General features: G+C 39.0%; 1 protein-coding gene across 1 annotated transcript in view; it reads right to left on the bottom strand.

The window, feature by feature from the left end:
* The window catches only part of LOC136148357 (phospholipid-transporting ATPase FetA-like), a 118338-nt gene that overhangs the window by 53879 nt on the left and 41321 nt on the right, over positions 1 to 23138 (bottom strand). The window contains exons 2-10 of the mRNA XM_065907865.1: positions 20069 to 20127; positions 14202 to 14315; positions 13283 to 13381; positions 11626 to 11687; positions 8528 to 8600; positions 8102 to 8172; positions 7051 to 7133; positions 6155 to 6313; positions 4322 to 4410 (exon numbers count right to left, since the gene is read on the bottom strand). Of these exons, the coding sequence (XP_065763937.1) occupies positions 4322 to 4410; positions 6155 to 6313; positions 7051 to 7133; positions 8102 to 8172; positions 8528 to 8600; positions 11626 to 11687; positions 13283 to 13381; positions 14202 to 14315; positions 20069 to 20127 (809 nt within the window). The remainder of the gene's footprint in view (positions 1 to 4321; positions 4411 to 6154; positions 6314 to 7050; positions 7134 to 8101; positions 8173 to 8527; positions 8601 to 11625; positions 11688 to 13282; positions 13382 to 14201; positions 14316 to 20068; positions 20128 to 23138) is intronic.

The raw sequence follows: 23138 nt of genomic DNA, 5'->3' as shown, positions 1-23138 counted from the left end.
CTGATTATTATATCCACATGTCTTACTCCTGCTCTCCATTCCTGCTCACTCAAGCTTGGAACTACTCTTGAGGAATGCATTTCTGCTGAAGAGGAATGCATTGCTACCAAAGCTTCCACTATTCTTGCTTACCTATCAGTACAATCTAGCTACTTTCTGCCTTCCCAACGCCCATCAGCTTCTTGGGCCTGCTGATGGTTCTTCATCCTCTGTCAGGGAATTTATTTTCTATTTGTACTTTCCCATAGTCATTGTACTGGGCTCGAACAGGAAGTCTCAACATCCTTCTTAAACTAGATGTCCAAGAGTGGGCATGGGACCCAAGATAATATTCCCTATTTTCTGAAGGAAAGATTGCATGAAAGAGCTCACAAATGTAGGAATTCATAGCAGCTACTTGGCTAGTGTAGTCGCTCTGGGCATCTACACCACTTCTCTGCTGAATCCACCTTGTAGGAATTTGAATAGAGAACTACATTCTCTCTTTGAAGACTCCCATTGCAGATCTCTCCTGCGGGCTACATGCTAAGTCGCTTCATGTCCAACTCTTTGCAACCCTACGAACTGTAGCCCGCCAGGGTCCTCTGTCCATGGGGACTCTCCAGGCAAGGCTACTGGAAAGGGTTGCCATGTCCTTCTCCAGGGATGGAACCCGCATCTCTTAAGTCTCCTGCATTGGCTGGCAGGCTCTTCACCACTAGTACCACCTCGGAAACCCAGATACCTCTGCTTTAATCTGCTCTAGGCCTGCTATTCAGCTACTATCCTAGGACTTCCTTTCAGTGTTTGCATGTTTCCTGGCTTCCAAATCTTTCTTGGTTTATTCTCTTCTCTTGCTTGAGTATACTTCAGAAACTTCCTAAGAGAAGATATGTAAGGAGTAAATTTTTTTTGAGTCTTTGCACATACTGAAATTTCTTTATACTTGCATTTTATTGACAGCTTCAATGGATTTAGAATTAGAAGATGCAAATATTTTTCTGGCAGACTTTCGAAGGCAACAACATTTACCTTCTGCTGTTGCTGTTGAGAAGGCCAATGCCATTCTGATTCTTGTTTATGACCTTTTATTTCTCTCTGAAAGCTCTTAGGATGTTTTCTAAAATTTTATAATTTCTTCACATGTGGTCAGATTTCCATGTTAATAGACTTGTCACGTGTTTTAATTTTATCTCCACAAGGAGATAGTAAGCATAGCAGAAAGAGAATTGATTCTGAAAAGTTATGTCTAGATGGATAGGTGTGATTATTGAATAAAATTACATATGTAAAGAATCTGGCACATATTGACACTCTATCTCCCCAAAGTGAATGTATATACTTGAGAGCTGGACCCAGGACTTATAAATCCTATGGTCCTTATAATACCCAGCACATATCAGATTCTCAATAAAAATGACTTCACCTCACCATACACAAAAATAAACTCAAAATGGCTTAAAGACTTAAACAAAAGACATCATCATAAAACTCCTAGAAGAGAGCATAGGCAAAACATTCTTTGACATAAATTGTACTGATGTTTTCTTAAGTCAGTCTCCCAAGGTAATAGAAATATAAGCAAAAATGAAAAAAAATGGGACTTTTTTCAAAAATGAAAAGAAAATGGGTCTAATCAAACTTACAAGCTTCTGCACAGCCAAGGAAGCCATAAACAAAATGAAGCGACAACCTACAGAATGGGAGAAAATGTTTGCAAATGATGCAAGTGGAAAAGGCTTTCTTTCCAAAATATACAAACAGCATAAACAAATGAGCAACAAAAAACAAACAACCCTATCCAAAAATGGGCAGCAGACCTAAATAAAATCCAAAAAAGATACACAAGTGATTAACAGACACAAGAAAAAATGTTCAACATCACGAATTACTAGAGAAATGCAAAGCAAAACTATAATGAAATGCCACTTTAAGTGGTCAGAATGGTCATCATCAAAAAGTCTACAAATAACAAATGCTGGAAAGGGTATGCAGGAAAGGGAATCCTCTTACACTGTTGGTGGGAATGCATATTGGTACAGCCACTGTGGAAAATAGCATAAAGAGTCCTCAGAAAACTAAAAGTAGAATTACCATATGATCTAGCAATCCCACTTCTGGTCATACACTCAGACAACACTATAATTCAAAAAGATACATGCACCCCTAGGTTCATAGCAGCTCTGTTCATAATAGTCATGACATGAAAACAAAGTAAATGTCCACTGACAGATGAATGGATAAAGATGTGGTACATATATATAATAGAATACTACTCAGCCATAAAAAAGAATGAAATAATGCCATTTCCAGCAACATGGATGCAGCTAGAGATTGTCTAGCTGCTTATGAGTACTAAGTGAAGTAAGTCAAAAAGAGAAAGACAAATATCATATGATTTCACTTATATGTGGAATCTAAAATATGGCACAAATGAACTTATTTATGAAACAGAAATAGAATCACAGTCATACAGAACAGACTGGTGGTTGGTTGCCGAGGGGGAAGGATGGAGTGGGAGGTTGGGGTTAGCAGATGTAAGCTTTAATATATAGAATGGATAAACAACAAGGTCCTACTGAACAGCACAGCATAGAAAATTATAGTCAATATCCTATGATAAACCATAATAGAAAAGAATATTTAAAAAGGAAGTATATATATGCACAGCTGAATTACTTTGCTGTATAGCAGTAATGAACATAACACTAAATCAACTACACTTTAATAAAAAATATGACTTGATAATGAGTCTTTGACATTATTTTTCTGTGGGACTTTATGTTATTTATCTTTACTATGACCTATCTTGCATATTTGTCAGTGGGAAAAATACTTATTGACTTATTGTTCATAGCTGTTGTGAAGCTTCTGTAAGTGAATGTGAAAATATTCTAAAAAGTTAAAATTCCTCTACAGGTGTCAAGTATTATCACTACCTTTCAGATAGGTAACCAGGTAGTTGAGGTTTCCTAGGCATATGGGAGATATCTTGTTTTGAAGACAACCCTAGATTAAATTACCTAGTGTATTCCTTAATGATACACTCTCTGATATTGTCAAAGGCATATTTACCTCTGTTGCCTTTCTGAATTCTCAACTATGATTACCTTCTTCATTAATAAACCAGGAAATATCACTTTGTTTCAACTGCTGAAAGCTATGCAGACAGTAGTGGAAAGAAAAAGATGGTGAATACTAATCTGTGGCCTCAAAGCTGAATGAACCTTCCTAATTTTCTAAAATCCCAGTGGTGCTAGTGGTAAAGAATCTGTCTGCCAATGCAGGAGATGCAAGAGACACCAGTTCAATCCCTGGGTTGGGAAGATCCCCTGGAGGAGGGCATGGGAATCCACTCCAATATTCTTGCCTGGGAAATCCCTTGCACAAATGAGCCTGGTGGGCTACAGTCTGTGGGGTCACAAAGAGTTGGACATGACTGAGCATGCATACACACATATGATAAGCATGGAAATTAACTAATTAATCTTCAATTTAAACTTTTGTTCTCAAAGCTGATTATCATCTACTGAGTGCTTTTAAAAAAATTTTTTTTTATTGGAGTATAGCTGATTTACAATGTTGCGTTGTTTCAGGCATACAGCAAAGTGAATCATTTATACACATATCCACTCTTATAGATTCTTTTCTCATACTGGTCATTACGGAGTACTCAGTAGAGTTCCCTGTGCTTATAGTAGGCCCTTGTTAGTATCTTATATAGAGTAGTGTGTACATATTAATCCCAATCTCCCAAGTTATCTCTCTCCCCTTACCCCCTAGTAAACATAAATTTGTTTTCTACACCTGTGACTATTTCTATTTTGTAAGTAAGTTCATTTGTAGTCTTTTTTTTAAGATTTCACATATAAGCAGTATGTACTGAGTGCTTTTCAAATTTCATTTCTTAGCATTAGAATCCTCTATTCTCTAACTGAAATTTTACAGAACAGATAAATGTGAGGCTGCTCGTTTTAAGGCAGGAACTTCAGAATGAAGAGGCCAGAACAAAACTCTTGATCTTCTCTACTCCCCCTGCAGCAGACCGGAGCATTCTCTAAGGAAATAGAGCTTGAAAATCATTGGTTTAAGTAAGGTGATCTTATTAATCTAAGTAAGATTTTATTGAAGTGGTCATGAGTAAAATTGGCTATGAAGAAAAAGAAAAAAAAAGTGTCAATGAGTTTTCTTCTTATCTGGTCCAAATATAAGTGTATGGGGTTCTGGAACTGTTTGGGACTTTCAGACAAGTAAATTCTGACTTGAAAATACCAGCTACTGCTGGAGAAGGAAGAGAAGAAGGCCTATTTGTAAAAATACAGAAAAAAGGTCTTTAACTTACCCAGAGCACAAGGACATTCATGAGGTGGTCTATGTGTGTCCGTTTGAAGGTGGACTTCCCACTGTTCTGCATTACTTTGGTGTCTGGTCCTAAATTAAGCAGGGAGACATCATCTCTTAGAATCACTAAATATTCTCAAGAGGACTGAAATTGGGTTGAAATATACCTTTATGATCACTTTATCAAACTTCTTTCCAATGCTAAAGGATAAAGCCTTGGAGAAAGGCTCATGGTTGGTGTCCCAAACTCAAAGAATGGAAAATTTATTTCTTAGGATAATTCCAATTACTTCTTTAAGCTGCATCAATGCTGATACCTCCCTCTCTTTGCAGCACCTTAGACAGTCTAGTTTTTTATTGATAAGTTAGAATAGGGGCCTCAAGCTTCTTTCTTACCACCATCTGGTTTATTTAGCTTAGAAAAAGGGTCTTCTTTTTTTTTTTCATTTATTTTTATTAGTTGGAGGCTAATTACTTTACAATATTGTAGTGGTTTTTGCCATACACTGACATGAATCAGCCATGGATTTACATGTGTTCTCCATCCTGATCCCCCGCTCCTTCCTCCCTCCCCATCCCATCCCTCTGGGTCTTCCCAATGCACCAGCCCTGAGCACTTGTCTCATGCATCCAACCTGGGCTGGTGATCTGTTTCACCCTTGATAGTATACTTGTTTCAATGCTATTCTCTCAGAACATCCCACCCTGGCCTTCTCCCACAGAGTCCAAAAGTCTGTTCTGTACATCTGTGTCTCTTTTTCTGTTTTGCATATAAGGTTATCATTACCATCTTTTTAAATTCCATATATATGCGTTAGTATACTGTATTGGTCTTTATCTTTCTGGCTTACTTCACTTTGTATAATGGGCTCCAGTTTCATCCATCTCATTAGAACTGATTCAAATGAATTATTTTTAATGGCTGAGTAATATTCCATAGTGTAAGAAAAAGGGTCTTCTGACAAGCAGATCTTCACCTTCTTTTGAGGAAACCCATAGCTGGACCAGGCTCTATTTAAAGTTTCTAACTAGGAAATGGAGAAAGTAAAAGGCAATGGCAAGGGATTTCTTCTGAGGTGGGAGCTGAGATTTCTCTGGAGCTGAGCGATACAGACTTTGAACTTCATGATAGGACAGACAATAAGTAGAAATAAAGAACTTTTAATGACACACTGGGACTGGAAATTATTATCTCACTGTGGTTGTTGCGACCAATATGCACTGTCACCGAGGGCATAGGGAGCACAAAAGCGTCCTTCATTTTCCGGCACTACATTATAACTCCAGAAAATCCCTGACTAAGTATAAGGGATTATGGTTCTAAATGCCATCTAGGATGGGCCACTGCTCAGGAGCCATATGTGCCTTTTCTCTGGCATGAACACACTTTTATCTTCTCCATAATGAGCACCATGTTTATTCTTTCCTCCTGCAAGTAATCCACATATATACCCTCCCGTTTCACATTGTTCTCCTTTCAAACGCTAATTCTATGTATACTTCTATGTGTATACCTTGTCTTATGTCCAGATGTGGTTAGAGAGACTCATGAATGTTCTGTGGCCTTGGAACACAAAGCCTTCTACTATCAAAGGCAGGGCTGATTTGCTGGCAGCTCAGTATTTGGAAAACAAGTCATTTTTTTTTCCCTAAGAAAGAAGTTTTTTCTTAATTCCTCCATCCATCTATCCATCTCCCTGCCTCCCTTCCTCAAAGCCATAGTGTTCTGGTATATATCTGAGCATCATATCTACATCATGAAAACTAAGTATCCACAATGTGGCCATGAATGGAATCCAGCAGGCTGGGGGTTTGTGACTCCAGAAAGACGTACCAGTAAAAATCACCAAGCCATAACACCAATCTGTATTCCTGATGACACAGCCTCGGAGAATCAGTCTGTCATGATTCAGGATGTAGTTTTTTCCCTTATACATGAGTATTCCTGTGAATCTGTCCAGCTTGTTATTGGGAGACTCACACCTCACTTCTCCTGGGGGAAAAAAAAAGGAATAAGACTCTTGACTTTGTAATCTTAATTCTTTCCTAATGGGAAAGAGGAAGCTTAATAGAAAGAGGAAAGGACAAGCCTCTTTCAAAATATACACACATCTTTTTTTCCTATCATTTCTCAGCCACTGCCCATTTCTCAGCAGCTCCCTTTAGAAAGGCAGACAAAGGGTTCTGGGCATTAGAGAAGAGTAATTCTGTGACATGGGTTACCCAGAAGGAGAACAACCCACATGATAACTTATTACCATTAGTACTTCCAGATCAAATGAGCTAAATCTGAATAAATTCAGAAACTACTTAAAGCAAACCTAGTATTTTTTTCAAAATGGAACTAAGTTAATTTTTTCATGACTAGTAAACTAAAATATGCCCTTTGTAAATATATATACAACATTACAAGGAGAAAGTAAAATTTACTCATTGCCTAGAAATAAGTGCTGCTAACCTTTTATAGTATATCCTTCCAAGATTTTCTCTCTATATATACTCATAAACATATATATATTTCCAAAGACAAATTTATGTTACATTATACTATGCATAGTGTATTATAATCTTCTTACACTTATATGTTGTGAATATTTTTCCATATAAGTAAATATCAACTTGCATACTGTTTTTTATGAGTTATATAGAATTCACTATATGACTGTATCGCACTTTAACCACACCTCCACTGATAAAAATTTGGGTTGGCAAATCTATTTCAAAACTCACCATCAAAAGCAGACAGAAGCTTCAGATTATCTTCCATCTCACTGGTAACCGAGATGGCCTGCTTCACTTTCAAGTTGGTTTCACTAGAGTAAAGAATGCACATATATAATAGCGGTACAGGTTCAACTTCTCCTACTTTAGAAAACAGTTGTTGCCAACAGAGCTTGGCTTTCAGACTTGAGTTGTTCGCATCACTCCTACTGTCATCCTCTCTCAAGAACAGTATTGAGGCAGAATGGTTCTACAAGGAAACTAAATATTAGCCCACTTGCTCCCCTCTCTCCCTGAAACACATATCAACTACTTTAACCAACCTATGAGATCTTGCTGGTCAGATGCTCTAGAAAAGCTGAAGAAACATCACAAAAGAACCTGGAGGTGGCACCTACTCCCTTCAAGAGCAAGGTCCTGGAAACAACCTGTGAAAACTTCCAAGTACACGTACTCCTCTTCTCACAAATGTTTATAGGAGTCATGAACAGATCCCAGCTAGCCATTATTTGATACAGAAATGCACAGAGACAGAAGTGAAAAAGAAGCCACATTTCAAAAAGTTTGTGGGCACTAAGAGGAAGAGTTGTAAGGATGCAGATTAACATAAAACTCCACAGGACAAGCTCTCTGAAGACGGCCTCTGTCTTCCAAAGATCTTAGCTTTTGCACATTAATGAATTGCTACCTTAAATCCTTTCCAGAACATGGTCTATCAGCACATAATTATCTCAGTATTCACTCCCCCACCCCAAGAGACTTTGGAACTATATTCTGAAATTTCATATTCCGGTTAACCTCTTTCCTACCACTCAGCGTTATTGAATATAGTCAGACTGAATGTTTCCAATTTGAAGATGGAGAATATTTGCCCAGATTCTGCACCCAGTTGGATGCTCAATTATCTGTCAAGAGCTCAGCCTTAGACTTGAGGCCTCTCATCTTATCTGGATATTTCTAGCTTCTAGCACTTCATTCTCTGCATCATGCTCCCCCTCAGTGTGAAATCCCTCTAAGCTGGCTTAACCGTCTTAATGGACTATGAGGAAGGAACACTCACCCATCCAGTTCTGCAGTTTCTATATATGTCAAACTGTACGGCTCGCTGCTTGAGAGTAACAGTATATCAGCCTGCGGTCAGGAAAGGCAGAGAAGATAAGGAAGGCAGACTTTTAAAATTACAGTGTGACAAAAGCAATTACCTCAGGAACAGCTATTCATCCTAAGAATTTTATAGACATTGGGTTTACTTTCTTTGTCTCGAGACCCATCACTGGTACCACACACCTCCTTTCTCAAAGCCAGTCATACTTTACCTGGGGTTGTGGTGAGAAGTGAACAAGAACAAACTTCTTACCACAGGAGCTGGTGATCTCTAGATGCACAGTGAAGCAGGTGAAGATCACCAAAAGGAGCAGTCACAGAAATGCTAAAAAGCTTCCTACTCAAGCCCAAAGAGAAAAAGCCACAGCCCAGAGGTACTCACCGTGACAATCTGATTGTTTTCTAGTTTAATTATATCTCCCACTTGGACATTCATCCATTTGTCTGTCACTATCCTGCAAGAAAGTGAGCCTTGAATGCCTGCATGCCAGCTCTGAGAATTTCCCTACAGTCCTGTTTTGACAATCAAGGGGGGGGGGGGGGTGGCGCGGCGGGGCGGGGGAAGCTGAGATGAACTCAAAGCTCAGAGGAGGACCAAACTGCTTTGGGATACTCCTTGCCCAAGCAGCATCAAGAATGGGGTCCTTTTTCTGTTTTGCATATAGGGTTATCATTACCATCTTTTTAAATTCCATATATATGCGTTAGTATACTGTATTGAGACAAGTGCTCAGGGCTGGTGCACTGGGAAGACCCAGAGGGATGGGATGGAGAGGGAGGTGGGAGGGGGGATCGGGATGGGGAACACATGAAAATCCATGGCTGATTCATGTCAATGTATGGCAAAAACCACTACAATATTGTAAAGCAATTAGCCTCCAACTAATAAAAATAAATGAAAAAAAAAGACAAAAAAAGAAAAAGAATGGGGCCCATTTCTCTTGATCAGGCTATAAGAGTTTTCTAAAACTCTATAACAGTATATGTAGATATACAGGCACATAATTTTTCTTTAAGTAAAAGCAATATATGCATATGGTAAAAATACAGTTCAAATAATTAAAAAAAAAAAGAAAAAAAAAGTAAAGTCTCCACTCTCCCCAGATTATAGTTTTGTCACTTAGAGCAATTTTTTGCATTTCTTTTGAGAAAATGTCAATCCATATAACCACATACAAGATACACATTTAAAAATGACATACTAGATACATAATTTTCTGTACTTTGAGTTTTTCATTTAATAATAAATCTGAGAGAACACTTACAGAAGGTGTGGCTCATTCCTCTTGTTAGCTAAAAAATGTGGCTTTTAACTAAAGATGTGCTTGTAGCCAGAATTACTGACTACAATGACAGAAATCACAACTCAACAAAATTTTTCAAAGGTATTAATAACTCTGCTCAAACACATGTACTCTACAAAAAGGATGCCACTTTCTGGAACATAGACAACTCATCTCAAGTGTTAAGTAAACCAGCCATTCACTGGCTTACAAAGTCTAACCATTACAGCCCTGCTGTGAACTCCTACTCTAAAACCACTCTGTGACAAATTCCTCTGTAATAGTTTCATAAAACCCAAGTGCTCAAGCTCCTTGAGAAGTTCATTTGACTAAATTCATTCAGTAATTCCTAGCTTTACAAATTTCTTATACACACAGTTTTATCTTTTCTCTTTATTTCTATAACTTTCTTTTTTATAAAAATTTTTTTAATCACAACTAACATTTTTGGTGATATCTTATGAGAGGCTTCAACAGATCAAAACACTTGAGGAAATAATCCATCACGAGTAAGAATCAGCAAACACAGTAAGTAACAGAATCAGATACCCAAGAACCTCCCATAATAGAATTCTATGATTAAAACTATAGCTCTTGATATGTGTGTGCTTAGTCACTCAAGATGAGTCCAGCTCTTTGTTGACCCCAAGGACTGCAGCCTGCCAGGCTCCTCTGTCCATGGGGATTCTCCAGGCAGGAATACTAGAGTGGGTTGCCATGTCCTCCTCCAGGGGATCTTTCGAACTCAAGGATTGAAGCCAGGTCTCCTGCATTGCAGGCGGATTCTTTACCGTCTGAGCCACCAGAGAAGCCCAAGAATACTGGAGTGGGTAGCCTATCCCTTCTCCAGGGGATCTTCCCGACCCAGGAATCGAACTGGGGTCTCTTGAAATACTATTCACCCATAAAAAATAATGAAAATTTTCCATTTGCAACAACATGGACGGACTTGGAGGATATTATGCTAAGTGAAATTAGTCAGACATATAAAGACAAATACTGTATGATATCACTTATATGTGGAATCTAAAAAATACAGCAAACTAGTGAATGTAACAAAAAAGAAATAGACTCACAGATATAGAGAACAAACTAGTGGTTACTAATGGAGTCAGAGAAGGGGGAGGGGCAAGATATGGGGAGGGGATGAAGAGGTACAAACCATTACATATAGAATAAGCTACAAGGATATATTGTACAACACGAGTAATATAGACCACATTTTATAATAACTATAAAGGAAGTACAACCTTTAAAAATTGTGACTCACTATATTGTATACCTGTAACATATAATGTTGGACATCAACTGTACTTCAATTAAAACAAGTTTTTTAATATAAATATATATATATATATATATAAAACTATAGCTACTGGGTATTGTGTAAGGTCACCATGAGAAAGGATTGGACCTCAATCTTGAATTCCCTCAGATCTATACTTGTTTGTGATCATGCTTCTGCAAACACTGGTCACCTTTCATATAATCTCTATTTGTTGAATTCTTCCCCATCTTTTAAGCACAAACATCATCTCTTCTAGAAAGTCTTCCTTGATTTCCTTAGCCAGCTATGATTGCCTATTTTTCATTAAATCCTATGATAATTTTTGTACCTGTTATGATAATCTTCATATTTTGCTTTATATAATTATGCCGGTCTCCCTCTATCCCTGCCAAAGGTAAATTCCTCAATTTTGCAGGACCCCACAAAAAACATAAGCACTTACCCATACTTTAGATAGATAAGACCAAACACTACAGTAATGAGGTCAACACCAATATTTTCTTTATATTGTTAACAAAAAGATGTCCTAACCAAAGGCTATAGTAGAATGGTCAATAAGTCAGGTAAAATCCACTGATGTACTACAGATAGACATCTCCATGCTGACCACCGTACTGGTAGTAACCATTTGCATACTAATATCATGTCATAATTTATTAATTTCTTTAATATATATTGTTTTCATTTTTGTAAGCATCCTCTAAGGTAAAGAATATTGTTTTCATTTTATAGATAATATGAGGCCCAGAGAGGCAAGTTCAGGGCATACTAGAAACGAACTCTTCCTACGTCCAGCATGCGGCTCTTTTCACTGTCTTGAACCACCTTTCCAAACACATCAAGTTTCAGCAAGGTCAGTGCTCTCCCGGAGCAGGTCCACTCTAAACTGGCTTCCCAAGAAGCACTTACCTGCCGTTCATCAGCACCAGAACAGAACGATTGTTGACTTGATTATCATTTTGGTGCCTTTTCTAAAATCATACGAAAAAATGTTAAGGAAATAGACATAGAGCAAACTGCCTTTAGAAGATTAATATTTTGAACTATTATTCAATGTAGTTCCTCTTCTTTGTAATTCTCCCTTACCCTCACTTCTTCACCACCTTCCCCCCCAACCCCTGGCCAATTCCAAGTTCTTCTACCATTAAAACCAGACCAAGAAGCTGGTTGTCTCTGAGAAGTTGGGAAAGGAGGTCAGAAAAAGAATCAAGTGAGAAGAAAGAGACAAACTCTTTGTTTTGATATCAAGAGCCAAAGCCTGGGGTGATGAGAACAAATAACTTATGTTGAAAGCCACAGAGGAGAGAATGCAAAATGATGGGCCTACACCTTGGTAGGTGGAGGGAAGTTATGTATTCACAAGTATATCAATACCCCTACCCTCAACCAGACTCAGCATAAGAAGTTTCTACCATGGATGCAATGAAGAAAGAGGAATAGAGGTCTATTCAAAGACCAAATAAGAGGGTGACAAATAAGGGTATGTCCTGATGCTAAGACTCACATGAGTCCCTTTCCTTTCAGTTGAGATTACTCCCTGGGAAGAGGGCAGAAAGAATCCTGAATTGGTCAGAATATTTCTCCTAAAGAGACTGAGTTCTAAACCAGAAGGAACTGCGTGGGTTATCCTGAATTGGCAAGTTTAGCTTTCGGCTCTCATTAAAAAAGGGCTGAGATGGTGAGGTGGTGGTTATGAGTTACATTGAGTTTAGTTATGGAAAATTAAGTTATATTTTTGCACATCTGAGTTGTGTCTGAAATTTAAACCACTATATATGTTAATTCTGGGTTTAAAGAGTCACAGAGTTAAAGAGGTGGAGAAACACTCTGCTCTTAAACTTTGATATAAAAATCAGAAGGACTCTCTTAGGGAAGCTCCAAACAGGTCAATACGATGGGCTTCCCAAATCCCACTGGCAGGCACGGCAGTGGTTCCGCAAGTTCGCCCTCCCACCGGACCCTGCTGTAACGAGCATGCAGGGAGCCACGCTGCACACACTCCTGAGAGCCAGCTTCTCCCGCCAAGGCCGCGGAAGGAGACAGCCTCTGCTGAGTCATGGTGCTCGCTAAGCCCAGAGATTCCTAGCTGTGCGCGCCTGATAGAACCGAAAGCTGGAGGGGGAAATACGGAGAGTCGGAGAGGAGAAAGGGAATGTAGAAAGGGGAGATAAAACTGGAGAAAGCAAGGGGGACAGAAAGGAGGGCAAAGGAACATAGAAATGGGAGAAGGGTGAATTCAGAAAGAAGGGTAAGAGCAAACCCAGAGAGAGCTAAGTGAAGGCAGAGGTGGGTTACGAAGGAGATGGAAGGAAACCTGGAAAAGGCGGCAGGAAGACAGAGAAAGGCCTTGCGTGACCCCTTTCTAGCCATGGATGGCTCACCAATCTTGGGCTTAGAGGATTTTCCTATGCCTCTGGCACAGATAAGGACATAGGGGAAGGAAACACCTCTTTCCCTTCAGTGCTTCCTTCGAGTATTTGGCAGTTCTGGGGAGTCCTTCATGCTCCCTCCCTCCCCAGCCTGACTAGGTACAGTGAGGGAAGAGAGGCCCTGGAAGCCACTTCACCACATCATCGATGGCATCTTTCACTGCTGTTATGGAGAGCACCACCATCAGGGGGACCACAGTTGTGTACCATGCCAAGGAGGAGATCTGGGGAATCAACTGGGAGAGGGAAGGGGAGAGAAACATGGGTCAGAAAGCTTAAAGGACAGTGTATTTCCTCCCAACCCCCACTCCACCACCATTTTCACCCCCCTAGATTCATAGCAAGTTCAACAATCCTAGTTGCTTTCCACTGTTACAACCTCCAAATAGCCACCCCAATATAAGCAAACACCTCCTAAAGATGAAAGAAGAGGAGATGATAAATTGCCAGGTACTGTCCTGAACTCTCATATCTTTGTCTTGATGGCAAAGAGTCATTCCTCTTCTGATAATGAAGGTGCTGGGGGTAGGGCATGAAGTGTGGACGTGGGAGAACCACACAGCCGCCTACACCCCTTCAGCACTAGGAGAAATGAGATGGCCCGTCTCTCTCCCAACCTGGGCCTACTCTGCCCTGCTTCCGTGCCCCGTGCTGACGTTCCAAACCGTTCTCCTCCCTTGGTGCTCCCACGTGTTAACTTTCTGCCAGGGAGGCTGGGACAAGGAGGAGGAATGGGGCTGCAGCTGAGGCGGGGGTGCGAATCAAGTCTGTGGCCTTTCATGGTTAGGCTGAACTGCGGTCATGCAGCCACGGTGAGGGAGCACCCTTACTTGGGACTCGGCGACCTTGTCTCCTTCCTCTTGGAGAGGCTTGTTTCACCCTGGCTAATCCTGACCACAGCTATTCTAGGAGACTGGCCTGACACTCCAGCCATCCATTCTCCTCTTGTCTAAAGAGGGAAGACATCTCTCAGTTTAAGGAGAAGGACTGATTACATAACCTGACCCCAGAGAAGCTGATAAAATATTCTGTGGAAAAGGCCCTAAAAGGTAATACCTGTAGAAGAAGCAAAAAGAGGAAATATGCATTTGCAAGTCTCTGGAACTGTTCAAACAGGTTCATAGGCAAGAAGTTTAAGACACTATATTTTGCGGTTTTGACGCTATTATCCTGTTAATAAAAGAACACAAGCACAATTAGAGTAACAAAAGATTCCACCTCCAAGTCTTAACAAAACGGACCAAGACCACTTCATAAAATAGGAAAAAGCTAATAGCTTCTCAACATAGTGAGGGAAGGAAGGAAGAAGTGTTTGTCTCCAGACTCTTTCTTGTCTTTGAGGCCCAGAGAGGCTTATGTATGTATGCAAAGATGGCAAGGTTGAACAATATGGGACATTTTTAGGAGGGGCAGGATGTATTTACGCCCTGAGTAGAATTCTTTGTTTATTGATGCTATTGATAATAATGATGATAATAAAATCAACAACAGTCAAAACTTATTAAATATTTACTATGTGTAAAGTACTATGCTAAGTACTTTAGTACTATTCTGAGTATTTTAGAAAAAGCAACTTATTTAATTCTCAAAACAACTGTGAGAAGAGAGTAATATCACCTTTTCAGGACGTGGAAGCTGAGGCCCTGAGGTTGAATTATTTGCCGAAGACTATCCAGTTGCTTGTGGAGTTGAGACCGTACTGTTCCCTGAACCCCACTTCACTGGTGCAGCCACCCAAACGCTTTCCTTCCTTAAAATCAGAAATCTTTCTGTCTCGTCTCATCCTCTGACTCAAGGTCCTTCTCGGTGCCAAACAGTGGGCAAGCTTGCCATTTGTGTTCACTCTGCTCAGAGCTCTCTACTGAAGCTTTTCTTGAGTCTGGCAAACCCATTTTGGTGTGTCTTTACATGTTGCTTTCAGTGCTGAAAGGTGTCAGACGCCAAAAGCAAATGACTATCTTTCAACCTTAGCCCACTGAAAGTTCCTACACTGGTTGCTTTCAGCACTGGAGATCACTTGCCCCTTAATTGTCCCGGGGGAGGTCCGAATAGTTTTGGCCTACATCTAAGCTATCATTTTGCTGAGTAAAAATGGGAACTTGCTACCTCTTCAATGCTGATCTCAAGATGTTGACAAGACCATCTTACTTTCTACTTTTGACTCTTCAGTTGTTTGACCTAAGATGTAAGGGTTTGAACCTAAGAGCTTAAGAAAAGTAGGAGAATGAGACCAAATAATCCCCTAAGGACAGGGCTTCTCTCCCACCTCCCCCACCTATAGGGTCAAACAAGAACAAACCTACCGCAGTCCTGGAAAACAGACACTGCTTAAGCATGAAGAATCTTCATGTCCTACCTTGGGAAGACATCTGAATAACTCTTGAAGAACCAACATCTTTTTGTCCTAAGGCTAAAACTGGCCTTGGGAGACTAGACAGGCAACCCAGTCAAGTCTTGCTTAAGGTCTCTTTCCCTAGGGAAGAGACGCTGGTCAAATAGCTTAGCACTTTGGAGTTTAGAGATCCAAGTTAAACCTAAGATTTCCTTGGTATTTCTTCATGACTTTTCAATTAATGATCAATCAAACAGTATACATTTCTCAAGGTCTGTTCTGTTCACAGCTCTACGCTGGGCTATTCTAGTAGAGGCTGAAAAAGAGTTAAACAAAATCTGTTCTGGAAAGTTCACAGGTATGTCTTGAATGGAGTTCTAACTAAATGACCTCTAAGGCCCCTCCCAACCCTGAGGATATGTTATTCTAACATAGAAATGGTTTTCTGTGATTTTAAGATAACCTGAATTTTTTAGTGTCTAAGTCCAGAGACTCTGATACTTGGGCCCAAAGATCTTTTGATCTTTTACCTTACTAAAGCAGTTGGCTTTAGTATATTTTTCATTTGACTTTACAGTTAATGTATTTGGTTTCTACCTATTTGGGTAGCATTTTTTTTTAGAAAACAAAGACAAAAGCTATGATGATTCTGTCCCAAGATAGACAAATCAGTACTTCTTTACTAACTTGGCGACTAGAGTGTTTTGTCCTACTCTTAAATGTCAAACCAGAAGCAAGAATCTGAAGGATGTAGAACATTTACTTAACTATGGATAATTCCTTTGATGTGATAGAGATGGTAGATTTGGGCTTTTGGGGCATCTATTTATTTGGGCAGGGATATCCCCTGGTGGCTCAGACAGTAAAGAATCCACATGCAATGCTGGAGACCGGGGTTTGATCCCTAGGTTGGGAAGATCCCCTGGAGGAGGGCATGGCAACCCACTCCAGTATTCTTGCCTGGAGAATCCCCATGGACAGAGGAGCCTGGCGGGCTACAGTCCATGGGGTCACAAAGAGTCGGACATGACTAAGTGACTAAGCACAGCACCCGGCTGACTGCTAAAGTGGAAAATAGAAAACTGAAGGCCCAGGATATAACGAGAATCAGTAGTTACAGGGTCAAAAAGAGGAAAAGCAGCAGTGGTGGTGGTGGTTCAGTCACTAAGTCACGTCTGACTTTTGCGATGTCCGTGGGATTTCCCAGGCAAGAATACTGGAGTGGGTTGCCATTTCGTTTTCCAGGGAATCTTTCTGACCCAGGTATCAAACCCATGTCTCCTACATTGCAGGCAGTCTCCTGCATCACAAATGGATTCTTTACCACTGAGCCACCAGGGAAGCCTAAAAGGAATAGGAATGGAAGAAATTAGAGAAATAGGGAAAAAATGAGCAATGGGTAGGGTCAGGGAAATGCAATGGCTGTTAAGTACAAAAGAATCAGTCAGATCAGTTTACTTGTTCATCAATTATTTGCATACATTTACTGAATTTCATTTATGGGCCAGATATTGTGATGGGAACAGTAGCTACAGAGATGAATGAAATTTGTACCCTTCTGTTAAAGGGTAACAGTTTTTTGGTGAAAGATAACTAACATTTTCACAACCATATTTAACTCTAACAACCACCATGTACAGTGAACATTATTATGTTCTTTTTATAGATGAGGGAACTGAAGATCAAAGAAGTTAAAATAAATAATGTGCCTAAGGATACAACATTAGTAAGGAGTAGAGCTATGTTCAAACTCAGAGTGATGCCAAAACCTGCACCTTAGAGTTACTTAGAAAAAGTTTAGAGAGCAGAAAAGGTAGAGAAGGGAAAATCTGTTCCCATAGCCATATCCTAAATATTGTTATTATCCAGAGCCTCTCTAATTCAGAAATCATAAACTAGTATCCTATAGAGACTACTGTATGTATATAGTGTGTATATATTTATGTTGTTATGTATATACACACATGCACATAGACATACACTATATACATAATATATATATATACACACATATATATTATATACTTACAGCACTATATATTAATATATCTACATATGCATAAAGTAACATATAAGTAAAAATTGCTTCTAATTGTAAAAGATTGGAAACAATCCAAATGTCAATTTGTAAGAAAGTGGTTGCATAAATTATGCTATCTGCCAGGGAAGCAGTTGAAAAAAGAAGGAAAATGCTATTATGAAATCATAATTATGAAAACATCTCCAGGGCATAACGTTAAGATTCAGAATAGTTTAAGAAAGCGGGAAAATGAGAATATATATGTGTGTGTGTGTGTGCATGTGCGTTTGTGTGTATATTTGCTTTATTTGCACAAAGAAGCACTGCTGAATATATGATAAACTAATAAAAGTGATTCCTTCTAGGAAGCAGAGATGTGGACAAGGATGGGGTATTGGAGCATGACTTTTAAACCATGTATGTTTTTATCAGTTACTTATTTATAAATAAATAAGTGAAAATGAACAATCTAACAGAAAATGAGCAAATACCTTTAACAGCTGTTTCCATAAAAAGATGTACAAAGGCTAATTAACAAAAAAATTACTGCTCTCACTCAAAATTAAGGAAAGATAGATAATGAAATGTCATTTTCCATGAAAGAGTCTGATAAAGATAAAAAAGACTGACAATACCAATGTGGCAGGAATATGGAGAAGTGAGATGTCTTTGCTATAGATAGAAATATAAATAGATATAACCTTTTTAGAGGGCAATCTGGCAATACGTATCAAAACTTTAAAGTGTTTCATTTTTGACCTGGCCAATTCACTTCTAGGAAACTCTCCTAAAGTATATTCACACAAATGTGCCAAAGAATATGGCATATAAAATGGTGTTCATTTAGGGCCATCTATCACAGCAAAATATTGGAGAAATATTTTTTGGAGAGGGCACCTGGATATAAATGGAGATACTTAAAATGTTAATCAGTAAGAAACTGGTTAAATCAATTAAGGTATATTGATACAATGGAAAACTATGTTGCTATTAAATGCATTAATAGCATGAGGAGAAGGGGATGACAGGATGAGATGGTTGGATGACATCACCAACTCGATGGACATGAATTTGAGCAAGCTCTGGGAATTGGTGATGGACAGGGAAGCCTGGCTTGCTGCAGTCCATGGGGTCACAAAGAGTCAGACACGACTGAGCAACGGAACTGAACTGATAGCTAATATTGCACAGGGGTTTTTGAATGGGTCTAGTTGGCCCTTGAAACACTCGGGTGTTAAGCACAGCAACACCTGTGCAGTTCAAAATCTGTGTATGATTTATAGTTGGCTCTCAGTGTCTGAGGTTTCACATCCACCAATTCAGCCATCCTTGGACTGAGTGGTACCACAGTACATATTTCTTGAAAAAAGATCTCTATGTCAGTGGACCCATGCAGTTCAAACCTGTTATATTCAAGGATCAACAGTAAATAGTTGAAGATTCTTATCCCTGAGAGTGTACCATGTAAATTGTTTTAGGTCTTGGCCTTAAGAGAAAATAGTCAAAAAATATGGAAACGTGGTTAAAAAATCAAATAAAAATTATAAATTTAAATAATGTAATGTCATTAATTTAAAGTCTTCTGGTATTTGATATTCTCAGAACACGATGATTCACTGTGAAAAGTTCTGACTCCCTTTTAAAAACTCATAAAGTATTTAAAAGGTAGATCATGTAAGGTTTTTAATAATGATGAAATAAATTGGCAAAACACAAATAATGAATGTTAATATATTCTAGTCAAATCATAAGATATGGGTTGAAAATGTTTACAAAATTTACTTTGACACATGTGTATTTGAAATGATAAATAGATTATTCTTAATGTAATTTGCATATATATTTGCTTTTTTCCCTTCTTAGGAATTAGATACACTTAAGCAACAGCTAGATTCACTGAATATGAAAAAAGAGACCTTGGAATCTGTAAGTATAAAATGAAGTAAAAATTTTCATATTACTCAGCTGCAAAAGGTATCTCAGTTGAATATATTAATGGAACTCATTCAGATATATATTTATTTCGTAGTTTACTAACAGAAGTATAATTTTTTTCCCATTCAGAACTTCAAATATCCTAGTTTAGTAAAAAAGTAGATTCAGTGGGCATGGCAACCCACTCCAGTATTTTTGCCTGGAGAACCCATGGACAGAGGAGGCTGGCAGGCTATAGTCCAAAGGGTCACAAAGAGTCAGATATGGCTGAGCAATTGAATTGAACTGATTAAACGAATTAGGAAGGTCTACATGTATTATCATAGAGAGATATCTAAGTGAAAAAATAAAACTATAAAACTATGCTTTCATTTGTTCAAGCTAGAGTATTTCTTTTCAAGGAGCTATATATGAAACCAAAATTTGAGACACATCCTCCCCTGAGCCTAGGTCACTGGATTAATTTGGTTTCTGAGCCCTCACTGCACCAGCCCTCATCGTACAGGAGCTTGAAAGAAAGTAGAACCTATGTTGTAGGATTTATATCTACAAGGAACTTCCTGCCTCACTGACAATGGGGAATATTAGAGAAAAACATCAGCCCCCTCTTGAAATAGCTAGAGACCAGATACTCACCGGGTATCCAAACAGACTGTTAAATTCTCTATTGTTGGCTTGCAGATATCTCTCTCGTTCTGAAAAAGACGAGAGAAATGATGAGCAGGATGCCCCTCTGAGATGAGCCTGGGATGCTGGCTGCCAGTGACTTCACTAGCATCTCACATGTTCTCACCAAGAATGTCTGTCCACAAACAGGTGTTTGTCTCTTTGTTCAAAGAATCAAGCAATACGGTAAAAATGGAAACCCTCAAGTGCTCGAGCTTTCTGGAGGCAAGAGGACAAGTAACTTCTGAGGAGCTCTCCACCATTAATGCTTCTAGTAACCCTAGACTATATTCCCACAGACAGCAGGCTGGCCTGCATCAACATAACTGCCGAACACAGAAACCCAACCCTCCTTCATAAGTTAGTGACAGCGATAGTTCTAGATACTGAGGCTCTCTCTAAGGCCAGCCTTTCCTACATTTGCTAGACTAAATCTGAATTAATAAACCATTGCCAGTATCTATTGCACAGAAACCAGTGTGCTGGATGCTGTGAGGAGATAAAAAGATAAGTAAGGCAGAGTCCTTATCTGTGATTTAGTGGAGTCGGCCTGACAACAACACATGACAAAATCATCATATCAAAACACACAGATGTCACAAACTATTACAGATAGCTCATTACTGTGTTATAAAATGTCTCAAAAATATAAATTATCAACAGATCTTTCTGTCCTGAATAAAACATTCCTATAGCCTCTTGAATTCTTCATTGGTTCAACAAGCATTTACTGAGTTCTTGGCAGGTGTTAAGCCCTGTGTTATGAACATTCATGTACGAGTTTTTGTGTGGAGTTGTTTTTATTTCTCTTGGGTATATACATAGGAGTAGAATTACTCAGTCATATGGTAACTCTGGTTTTAACATTTTGAGAAGCTACCAAACAGGTTTTCACAGCAGTTGCATGATTTTACAGTCTTACTGACAATGTATGAGAATTCCAATTTCTTCATATCCTTGCCAACACTTGTTAAAGACTGTACTTTTTTTTTTTTTTACCCCAATGGCATTTATTAAATGAAATAAAGAAACACTTATGGTAAATCTTCTGCCGTCCTCCATAACATATTATTTTAACTATCTTAGTGGATATGAAGTAATGTCTCACTGAGATTTTGATTTGCATGTCCATATTGACTAATGAGGGATTCCCTGGTAGCTCAGCTGGTAAAGAATCTGCCTGCAATGCAGGAGACCTAGGTTCAACCCATGGGTCAGAAGATTCCCTGGAGAAGGGATAGGCTACCCACTCCAGTATGCTTGGGTTTCCCTGGTGGCTCAGCTGGTAAAGAATCTGCCTGCAATGCGGGAGACCTGGATTCAATCTCTGGGTTGGGAAGATCCCCTGGAGAAGGGAATGACTACCCACTCCAGTATTCTGGCCTGGAGAATTCCATGGAATAATTAGTCCATTGACTAATGATGATATTGAGTATTTTTTCATGTATTTTATTGAACATCTATATATCTTCTTTGGAGAAATGTCTATTTAGATTCTTTACTCATTTTTAAACCAGGTTAATTATCTTTTTATCACTGAACTATGAGTTCTTAATATGTTCTGAATAGAAATCAGTTATAAGTGACTTGCAAATATTTTGTCTCTTATTTTAAATGTCACTTTTATAATGTACCAAATTCTAACATATTGAATATAATTATGGGTTTTCTTAAGCCTCCTGCATTGACAGACAGGTTCTTTACCATTAGCACCACCTGGGAAGCTCCTAATTATGGGTTTTCTATTAAGTTCTAGTCTATCCATCTTTAAGAAAAAAATTTTTAATTGAAGTACAGTTGGTTTATGATATTGTGTTAGTTTCAGGTATACATAAAAGTGATCCAGTTGTTTTTATATATATTTATGATTTTTTCAGATAATTTTCCATTATACGTTATTATGAGATACTGAATATAGTTCCCTGTGCTATATAGTAAATCCTTCCTGCTTATCTGTATTATGTACAGTAGTTTTTATTTGTTAATCCATACTCCTCATTTATCCCTCACTCTATCCATCTTTTAAATTATGTAACTTTTAATACAGGAAAGAGAGTCTTCTATTTTAACATCTTCTTGGTTATTCTTTTTCTAAAAAGTAATTAATTTGGCCGTGCTTGGTCTTAGTTGTGGCACGCAGGATCTTTAATTGTGGCATGTGAACTCTTCATTGCAGCATGTGGGATCTAGTTCCTTGACCAGGGATCGAATCGGAGCCTGGTGCATGGTGAGCGCAGAGTCTTAGCCACTGGATCCCCAGAGATGTTTCTTCTTGGCTATTCTTGTCTATTTTCTCTTCTAGGTAAACTTCAGAATCATTTTGGCCAATTTGCTTAAGATGGGAGTTTTAATTAGAGCTGAAGACAAAGAAAATCTTATTCACTAGATCCTGGGGATGGAGTGAAAGTGCAGAGCGCCCTCCCATGGGAAGTACAGTCAGGTCTGGAAAATCACACTGCATTTCTCAGGGGGCTAAGAGAATATGCTTCTGAAAGCTGAGGAGAGAGCCAGTGACAAGACAGGGACCTGTATGGTTCTTCATGTAATTTCCTTTATTTATCCTCTGGTTGCCAGCAAAAATTACTAAAGATCATGAAATCAGAACATGATTAAATTTCTTACAGAAAATATCTAAGGGGCCAAAGTCTGCACATTGGGCAATGCTTGAAGTTCAGAATTTGCACTGTGAGGCTGCCAGGGCTAACACCATGACAGGCGGCCCAGACCTAAGTTTAGATTTCCCCCGAAATGGTAAGATTCCCTACCCCCATCAGGCCACCTGGAGCCAGCCAATCAATATGCGCCCAGTAAGAAAAAGGGAACCTATCAGGGGAAAGCTGAAAAGCCCGTGAACGCCCAAGTTTGAAAAAAGCCCGTGAAGGTTTGAGCCAATAACATTACTTTGCAAACATGTAACCAATCCGCTTAAACCAGCTACCAACTGCTTATGCTCACCCTATAAATTTGTGTAACAGCTTGGGCTCAGCGCTTTTCTGACCCTGCACCACTGCGTTGATTGCGGCAGTAAGCCCTGACTCGA

Source organism: Muntiacus reevesi, chromosome 17, assembly GCF_963930625.1.
Source record: "Muntiacus reevesi chromosome 17, mMunRee1.1, whole genome shotgun sequence".
Lineage (NCBI taxonomy): Eukaryota > Metazoa > Chordata > Mammalia > Artiodactyla > Cervidae > Muntiacus > Muntiacus reevesi.
The sequence above is the reverse complement of the archived record's forward strand: the minus strand, read 5'-3'. Positions and strand labels throughout refer to the sequence as shown.